At 44.7% G+C, this 9,653-nt stretch overlaps 1 protein-coding gene and 1 long non-coding RNA gene across 14 annotated transcripts; one reads left to right on the top strand and one right to left on the bottom strand.

The window, feature by feature from the left end:
• Nucleotides 1-1,625: 1,625 nt before the first annotated feature.
• Nucleotides 1,626-3,796, top strand: LOC109762535 (protein NUCLEAR FUSION DEFECTIVE 6, mitochondrial). Of its 13 annotated transcripts, none has more exons than XR_012187884.1 (5): nucleotides 1,626-1,887; nucleotides 1,968-2,168; nucleotides 2,858-2,883; nucleotides 3,246-3,287; nucleotides 3,507-3,796. XR_012187884.1 is itself a non-coding variant. In XM_020321400.3 (4 exons), exons 1-3 carry the CDS (start codon nucleotides 1,766-1,768, stop codon nucleotides 3,263-3,265), a joined length of 267 nt encoding a protein of 88 aa, XP_020176989.1. In that variant the 5' UTR covers nucleotides 1,650-1,765; the 3' UTR covers nucleotides 3,266-3,287; nucleotides 3,507-3,796. The 13 variants fall into 13 exon arrangements, 8 of the variants coding, with proteins under 8 accessions (XP_020176985.1, XP_020176984.1, XP_040248563.1 ...); XR_002232751.3 differs by having other exon boundaries at nucleotides 1,650-1,887; nucleotides 1,968-2,092; XR_002232750.4 differs by lacking the exon at nucleotides 2,858-2,883.
• A 1,393-nt stretch (nucleotides 3,797-5,189) lies between these two features.
• Nucleotides 5,190-6,218, bottom strand: LOC141025647 (uncharacterized). Its single transcript, XR_012187886.1, has 2 exons — nucleotides 5,612-6,218; nucleotides 5,190-5,521 (listed from the first exon to the last, which is right to left on the bottom strand). It is a non-coding gene; the product is annotated as an uncharacterized lncRNA (long non-coding RNA).
• Between the last annotated feature and the right edge of the window lie 3,435 nt (nucleotides 6,219-9,653).

The raw sequence follows: 9,653 nt of genomic DNA, 5'->3' as shown, positions 1-9,653 counted from the left end.
TGAAATATGCCATAAAGGCGATCATAAAGTTGTTATTTTCATGATTAAGTTTATATTTCAGTGTTGGGTGGTTCTTGAAGGAATGTGAGATTAGGAGGCAACAAACCTATCTGCATGTGTGAAAAGATAAACACCAAACATATCCCTAGTCAGGCCTTTGTACTAGCTCATGTATTGTTGACGTTATGTTTTCCTAACCATGAACATTGTTATCGTAACAAGTATGCTGACAATGACCAGAACACATTCTTAGGGTAACAATGGTATTGGAAAGACCTAACTTATGAGATACTGCAAGATCACACCATCAATATGATGTCGACATTTTTGTATAAAGTGTTTACATCTACGTTTGTCTTTAGACCATGAGAAAGTTGGAGGGGTCATGCACCCGTTCTCCACATTGATTAGCAATATGTCCCATTGTACCACGGTTTACACAGAACTAGGGCATCATTTCGTACAACACTTGAAATATTTGACCAGGCTTACAAGGTGCCACATTCCCTGGCAGAAATGTAGCAAGGGCTTATCAAGCTTGATCTTCACCCTAACTCGCACAAACTTGATGTATTCCACACCATCCAGGCACATCTCTACTTCTAGCACTTCTCCCATCTTTGAAGCCATTACCTTAGACACGGAATTATTGCGTACCAAGTTCGGCAATTCAATGATCCTCGTCCAGGCCTTGATGGAGTCTAGAGACATATTTCTATACTAATTAGTCAATTGTATTCTTCAATTAGCACTGCATTGTGCCTAAAGAGCCATGGGCCTGTCGTGTTCCAGTCTCCAAAGCACTCGAACTCCACTGTGAACAAGTAATCATCCAGAGCTCGAAACTTCACCTCTTGCGCACAACCCCATGCCACCTGCATGGCCGTGAAGAAAGCCATATGACTAGAGGGGGCTTTCACGCATACCCTTATCAACACCGCCCAACATGTCTCCTGCGGAGGCTCGCTGACCGGCCCAAAAGATCAACAACATCATCTTCCTTCAATTATCTCGAGTCTTCAAAGTAGATCATCAACTTATCCATCGGTTTCGGAGGTTTTGGATCCATCCTGACCCACCCGTTTCCGCCGTCATCACTACCACTACTTCCTCCTCCAGGATGTGAAGGATTAGGCATGCGCTCGCGCTATAGAGCCCAAGGACATTTCCCGATGTCAACGAGGAAAGGCCCGCCTAGAGCGTCGGTAAAAGATGAGTTCCAACGGTGTCACCGCTGTCCGGGAGAAACCCTAGGTTTTACGGGGTAAATCTTCTGTACAACCCTTACACCTTGTTGTATCATGCACCTCTCGATGATGGTTGGTATGTCGTTGTTTTTCCGAGGTGATAGACGTTGAATTTGCCAAGCCCACAAATCGTTAGTAGTGAATATGAAATCATCAAATTGGTTTTGACACCGAACACGAAATTGTCAAAATAACGTCGACACAAAAAACGATTCTGTTTTCATTCTTTTGTAACCGGACGAACTATTCTGTTTTCGTTCCGCTTCCAATCCTTTCTGCCCAAGAAAATGCAGCCTGTTTTTTCGGTGTGGCACATTTGGCGGCCTGCCGAACAGGATCAGCTATTGTTGGGTCTTGGGTGTGCGGCCCAATATGGAGCTGGAAATGTGTCCTTCCTTCCCAGCCCGTGTCGCCGCCGCATTCCTGACGCCGAGCCCTAAACGCTTCTACTCTCCTCAGTCCTCGCCCGCCCGCCTCTCCCTTTCCCATCTCCCTCCGCCTTCCCCAAACCCTCAGAGATGGCCTCGACCTGCTTCCGCGCCGCCGCCCGCGCCGCCACGGCGGCCTGCCGCTCGGCGGCCTCCCGCTCCATGCCCTCCGTCGGCCGCTCCGCCGCCCGCCGCGCCCCGTTAATCTCCAGGTAAACAAACGGCGACGCAGTTGATAGCCTTATCCATGTGGGTGCCGGATCTGTGACGCGGAATGGTCTGTGGCGTGCAGGGTGCCGCTGGAGCTGGGGTGCTGCGCGGGAATGTCGCTGCTGCCGCTGCACAGCGCGGTGGCCGCGGCGAGGCTGACTTCGCGGCTGAGCACGGCGTCCCGGAGCTCCTCCGCTCTCTCTCAGGGTATCCTCTGTCGCACCTATCCCGGACTTTAACAATCGTACCATCGATGAAGCTGTTGTCTGTCTTTTCGGTTTGGGTGAGAACTGCGCCCGCCCGTGCATACTTGTATTTTCCTTTAATCTTGCGCGCCATTAGTTTAGTTGCTTGCTTAGCATGGTGAAGAATCTGATGCTGCTTGTTTGCTCTGTGTCACCCTTTGGTCACTTTCCTGTCGATGATTCTGTGTAATTTTTGTCCAAATGTGTGTGGTCGTCGTCGTATCACCGAAATGCCAGTGTTCTAAGAAGTTCCATTTGGTGTTTGTTTGCTATTATTTATATTCCAAAGGGAAAGTATTCAGCTCACTGTAGATGGTTTGACTAATGAAAATGGGGAATTAGAGATGTCCATCTGCATAAACTCTAAATTCCTCTAATTCTTACCAAAATAATGTCCTATATAACACCGTATTGGCGTAATAGTGTGCTAGTGCTGTTCCACGGTGACATCACTGTGTGTAGTAACATGACTACCTTAATCTTCTGTTTATGTTTGGGTAGGAACAGCAAATCACTTTAATTCTTAGGTTGCGCATGTCAGTGCTACCTTTGGGTCTCTCTAGCTGGTCAGCACTCCATACTATACCTCCTTTACCTACACTCCGAGAGAGAAAACTTTTTTTTTCATACTATAAGCCAATAATGATTGCAAATTCATTTGTTCAACAATATTCTTTCATAGATTTTTGTATTGAGGTCAATTGAGTGAGACATTTGGTTTCTGCAGGCACATGAGTTGCTAGTTCTTGAAAGGTATTTTACTGGAAGCTTGCTGTTTTGCTTCTCAATCATCAAGAATGAGTGCCTAAACATGTCAAATTTGTACCTGAAGACTAGCTTTATATTATTTACATATAATTATAGCCGCCTTTCTTGAAGAACAGATTGATGGATAAAATACGCCATTTCCCTATGTTTTACGCAGCGGTCGTGATTTTGCTAAGCAACCTGTTTGTGAAAAATATATGCAATATTATTTATGCAACTTTCCTATATTGTTCTCTCTTTGCTTTGTAAGACGGTTACATTTTCTCTTGAAATTCTATTTAACAAAGTGAGTTGTATGAATCCGCCTGCCAGTGTAGTTTACAACATTACCATTCTTCTTTTCTCAGATGAAAATGATGATACGTGAAACATTTACGCAATGTCTTAAGGTGGGCGCTTGGCTATTGTGGATATGCTCCAAACATATTGCTCGACATCTGTCTTAGCCGTAGTGTTATGTCTTAGACAGTCAATTTCTTGTAACATTATTATTTCTAGTAACAGGAACACTTCAACGCTGTATGCTTCCATGCTTAAATTTAAAGAATAAAGGTGCCATTGCGATGTTCAATCTCCTGATGTATACTTTATTTGTTTGTTTTATATAGAGATGGGTCTATCTGCTCCAAGGTGATAAAACGCGGGAAGACCTGCTTGTGTCGTGCAATCAGTCTGATAGAATTTTGTAGAGTAGTGAACTAAATGAACTTCTGTGGTAATTTATTTGTGACACGCACAATCGCGGTTCTGTTGGGCCTTTCCAAGTTTTGAGATCATATCTTTTATCTTGATATAAACATGCAAGGACAAATTGCAGATTGATGGCTGTGTTTGTTAACAACAGTTCTGAATGCCATTTATATGGTAATGATCGATGAGAAACGAGTTTAATAATGCAGTATTGCCTGTCTGCTATTCGATATTCTAGCTGCATTCATACAAGTCATTTCCGAACTTGGAATCAGCTTACATCCCACCAGATAGTCTCATTTCTTCATTTCCATGGTCTCTGCAATGTTTCTGTGAATTTTGTTTAAATTTGCAGCTTCCAGGTTTTGTCACGTTTTAAAGTGTGGAATCGTTGTGGTTGCTGGCGTGCTGTGAAGAAATGGCTGTTATAATAGAAAAGGTTGGTTAGCCAAATGAAAACCTGTGTATTCTACTCCCTCTGCTCCTAAATATTTGTCTTTCTAGATATTTTAATAGGTGAATACATACGGAGCAAAATGAGTGGATCTACACTCTAAAATATGTCTATATACATCTGTATATGGTAGTCCATTTGAAATATTTAGAAAGACTGATTAGATACCTCCGTATCTAAGACAAGAATTTTGGGAGGGAGGGAGTAGTATTCTACTCTACCTTAAAATGGGTCGCCTAGATCGCTTGTTTTTTTTCTTTCTGAAACTAGCGTCGATTTCAGCAACTGTTGCATCTCATCGGACGGCTCTTCCTTTTCTTCTACATCTACCCACTGCCTCCGCCCTCTTGGAGCATCTCCAAACCATTTCATACATACGGAAATAGAAAAAAGCTACATTTGAAAAGAAAAATTGCAAACTACATACTACCCTACTCCTACTTGTCGGAGGAGAGCTCGATGGACCCCTTGCTGTAGCTGTGGCCTTATGGTCGTTGACAGTGGGGCGAATAGATGGCATCTCCTAGTCAGTGTTGTCTGCGAGGAGCTCCTCCTGCTCGATGTCGTGGCGGTGGATTTCATGGTGTTTTGCTGCCGCCACCTGCTCGGACTCAATGACGGCGTGGCTCTCCACGAAGGTGGCAGTACCCCCATGCTCGGCCTCGAACTGCACCTTCGTCGACTGGTGTTCCACCTCCTAGGCTCGGGTGAGGCGGAATTTCTCCTCCACCACCTTCATCAAGAGGAGGTGGATGTTGTCGGCCACGACATTCGCCACCTCAAACCTAGCAGCGGCGGGGTCAACCTCCATGCCCTCCTCCTGCGAGCTCGGGTAGGCCGCAATGTGTGCTGTGCACTGTGCATCGGCGTCCATATAGGCCAGAGATTCTGCGTGCCCTTCTCATATCCGTCTCACAGACGGGCTAGAAATGGGTAGTGCTGGACAGCCCGAACATATGGGCTAGATTTAGAGGCTTGGGTGACAATTTTTTATCCATACCATGTTCGAACTGCTTGCCCAAACATATGGGGGTGAAGTGGAAGATCCGATTGAAGATGCTCTTTGTTGAAAATAATAACCCAGTGGTTATTAAGGGATAATCCCCGCTTCCCATATTGGCAGTTGCCTCTCGGGGAGACGCCTCATTGAACCGTCGCGTCCCATGGACGCATCCGTTTCCCTTGTATATAAGTGTACATCCATGATGAATAAAAAACACTGGAATTATTTGTTGTCTCTCTCGATCTCAATTCTAAACACGTTATCAGCACGCTCCCGGCGGAGCGATTCTATCAGCGCCTGGCTACGACCTCGCTCGCTCGCGAGTTCAACCACCGCAGCCCTCGGTTTGGCGTGGTGGCGCCCGCTACCGCGGCGGCCATCAGCCCGGCGCAAGCGCTTCCAAGCGGCAGCCTCGCCCCGTGCAGGGTCACGACAGAAATCTCTCAATTTCTAACTGCCTCTTTGAGAGCGATACCCTACAGGGAATGAACAAGAGAACGAACAACAGGGGCATTGGCGTTCATCGAGAACGAATCAAGGAAAGGTAAAATTCCTCACTTAATTACCATCGTCTCTGGACTTGGTGGTGGCGCTTGTCGCCATCAGGCCATCAAGAACGTCAATGACGACGGCATCGGCTTCGTCTGGCCTCGGCCCCATGATGGACTGGAGCACCGGCACCACCGGCTTGGCCTCTGGCGTCGGAAACGGTGGCGGGCCCTCAGGCGCTTGACCCCGACTCCCAGCCTCCATCACGCGGAGACGCGCAGGGCAACGGCAGCCCCGACGTGTGGCGCGGTGACGCTCGCCGTCAACCGCTCGGCGCTCCTCAGCACGCGGTGCGTTGGCGCCCCCTCGACGCTCTGCTCGGCCTCGATTTCCGATGCGCAGCATGCCGACGTCCTCCGGCGCAGAGCGCCCGAGGACCGCAACCTGCACGCGCAGGCGGCAACCTCGGCGAAGTCGCAGACCATGACAACGGCGAGGCGATGCCCTCGACCACTATCTCCCGGCGGGTGGTGTCACGGCCTGTACCAACTGCCGACAGTGCACGGTGCAGCCGCCCCCCTATGCGGCGGCAGCAGCACATGGCCTGCACGGCGTCATGGAGAAGCTGGGCTGCGTCTCGGTGGAAATCATTGGGGACGTTCAGAGTTCCTATCTCCGAAGTAGAAGAGATAAGGCTTCCTTATCTCTTCGCGAGTTGGCTTTGGCCTGCTCTGCATGCTCCCATCCGTGCTCCCACTTCATCCTACGGCTGTTCTTTTTTCTTTTTCTTTTCTAATCTAATCATCTCCTCCCTGATTTTCAGGGGGTGGGGCCGGGCCTTATTTTCTTTCAATCAAATCAAGCCACATATGCGGGAGCATGGATGGGAGCATGGGAAGGGAGCAGGCAAGTCTCGTCCAGTGGCTTTACCTATTTTCGGAATAGGCCAAAACTTGTGTCTTACATCATTTGCTATTCATTAGCATTTGTGACGTTTAAGAAATGTATAGATCTGCTATTAGCCCATTTTCTGTAGAGTTTTGAAATTCCAGAAATATGTGGCTGTTATTTGCTTGACCTATAACATGTTCTATACCGGTACAATGACATTGTTCTGCGATTGAGACTAAGTTTTCTCGCACAATAATATAGATTTGCGATTGAGAATTATTATTTTCTCGCAAAATAATCTCATTGCGGTTGAGATTAATTTTCTCTCGCAAAATATTAATTCACTTTGCTGAATTATCTTGCAACTTGATACAACATCATCTCATTTAATTTGAGGTCTGTACAATTCAAGTTCTCACTTGAACATCAAGTTTACAACATTATTACTATTCATTACAATAATAGTGTATTTCCGTTAAGTACGATGTATTTCGGAATGTATGTATCTCCATGTTCACTACATGTCGAGAATAATACATCTATTTGCAATTGAGATTTTCAATTTCTTGCAAATACATATGCAAAATTCAAGGTGTCATCCTTAGCAATTTGAGATTCACACTAATGATTTCGAGCCACCTTCTTGAAATCTATTAATTTTGCAACATTAAGATGTATTTATATTGCGCAATGTGTAATATAAATAAATTACCGGTTTTTCACCGGAGATAATATGTTCTTTGTGTTTACCACATTGACATTCTTCATGAACATGTCACATCGGTTGAGATTGATTTCTCCCGCACAACACACTTGTAAATTTTTGACAATGACATCTCCCTCATTATATTAGGAAAACACAAGGTAATGAGTTGGATCTACTGCCCATATGCAGACTATCTCTATTACTGTGAGATCTGTATGATCTGTTATGTTCCCACAATTGAGGTTGAGCATTTTCAAGTTATACACTTGAGTCAAATTTTTGCATTCTTATTACAAAATCATGATGGTTTTTAATTTACTTCTTGTAAATTAATTATCTCTGGCTTGCCCCTATAAGTAATCGATGGCTAACAATTTGAGGCTCTTGCCCTCAATGGCCACAACTTACTTAAGCGGGTCGTGGACATCAAGATCAGTCTTGCATCCCATGGGATAGCGCGTGCAACCCAAACCACGCCACCGGGACGCAAAGGATCTCAAGGGTAATGGTTTGAAACTCACTTCAAACCCTCAACCTGACACCATCAAGCTGTCACGAGACCTATGAGCATGGAGAGCATGATGGTTGAATATGCATCAACCGACATGTTTGGAGACTATACATTTAGTCCCTTAGTCTCCTTAGTGATCTATTTATTTATGTCCATTTATGATGTTCTAATAAGAACATGATTATTGTTGTCATCATATCTTGTATATCACAATATAATGTATCAGCAATTTGATGCAAATACATTTGTATGTAGTCTATATATCTGACAGTGATTTTCATATTGAGAATCTTCATGTCTATATATAGATTTCTACGGGAGTCAATCCGATGAAAAATGATATGTGCCTTGTGGACATATGCACCACAAACTCTATACTTAGGGAAGTCCAATGTTTCCACTCTCATTGAGAGAAAGGAGATATTTTAAAATCGCTAGACGGGATGAGGTATTTGTTGGCTCAACTCGAGTCATATTTACTATCCCTATGGGTACTCGAGTAACATCGAGATGCTTTATTGCTTCCCAGGTTTAACTCGTGCCCTACTAAACTATGGAGGTATCCGTCAGAATAGTTTCCATAGCGAAACTTCTGATGACAACAAAGAGAAATAACTTCTCTTTACCATATGCAACGGATATGGCAAGCACATTCTCTATGCATCATCTGGATTGTACTACACATATGACACCACCTGTAGCACATGTTGCGTACAAGATAGTTTTCCAGAGTGTCTTGTACATGACAAACTTGGCATACCCGCCTTGGTCACCGAGACATTGGGTTGAAACCAAAACTATTAGCAATTCCAATATTTTATGATTATTATGATGCTAAATTCTAATAACATTTGGATTTTATGTGCATGACAAGTGACACAGGGAAGCTAATTTTAAGGCTCGCACACCTTAAAGTTTACGCTGAACCACTCTGACTCCTTGAATGCATCAAGTCGAGGTAAGTGGCTCTTCCCAGCCATTGAGTAGAATATTCAGGTATGCCATGGTTCTAAAAGACATATCTACATGATGGTCTTAAGTGTGTGCTTTATTCACACGAAACCATTGGCTCATTATCCTGACACCGATTTCAAGAAAATCGAATGGATAACATTGCAGAATTCTCCTCGAGGGCCTTCTCTATGGCCTTTGGATTGAAGTTTAGCAATTTGTCCTAATGTCTAGACTCAAAATGGTTTGGTAGAATCCTATCCAAAGAGTTAAGCTCATTGCATTATCTTTACTTTGGAATTGCAACTTACCAACTTTACGTTGGAGTCATGCAGTTTTACACGCTCATGACGGAACTGCATTATCTTATTCCCCTCTATCTTTGATACGTGGAAATCTACCAAGTATTTCCTATCTGCGGTAATTCGGTTGCATACCGATATCACCACCCGGCATACATCATTGGCCCCTCAACATATAGTTGGGATCTATGTGAGGAATAACTGTATTTCCGTCAATACCTCAAGCCCCTCGCATGGGGAGTTATTCAAGGCCAATATGCTAATTCAATGAGGAACATTTCCAGGCATTAGGGAGAGATTTCAAGTACCATAAAAAATGCCAGGAAATTAGTGGAATCTTCAACACATTTCTGCCTCAAATCCACGTACTCAAAGATCTGAACCATGCGTTCAGAAGATTTGCAACACATTGCAAATAACCTGCCAGATTCACTTACTGACTATAAAGGTGTCACACAATCCTACAATCCCGCAAAAGTACGCCTGAAAGAGTGGAGGTAGCAACAAAATTCACTCCACTCCCCGTTCAAAGCAACAGGGGGAGATGTATGGGAAAAGTACATCAGGATTCAGCTTCTTGCAAGCAAGGATATCAAGGCCTGTGACTCAGTAAATGCAAGTCAACTTCACATTGACAGACACCTAATGGGTAGTATACACCCAATGGATGGGAAACCCCCGCCAACCCAGGTCATAGTGCACACAATGACCGGGACATCGGAATACCCGACTCAATCGCATTGGGAAATCGCGAGCAG

This window comes from Aegilops tauschii, chromosome 6 (genome assembly GCF_002575655.3).
Source record: "Aegilops tauschii subsp. strangulata cultivar AL8/78 chromosome 6, Aet v6.0, whole genome shotgun sequence".
In the NCBI taxonomy this organism is placed as follows: domain Eukaryota; kingdom Viridiplantae; phylum Streptophyta; class Magnoliopsida; order Poales; family Poaceae; genus Aegilops; species Aegilops tauschii.
The sequence above is the reverse complement of the archived record's forward strand: the minus strand, read 5'-3'. Positions and strand labels throughout refer to the sequence as shown.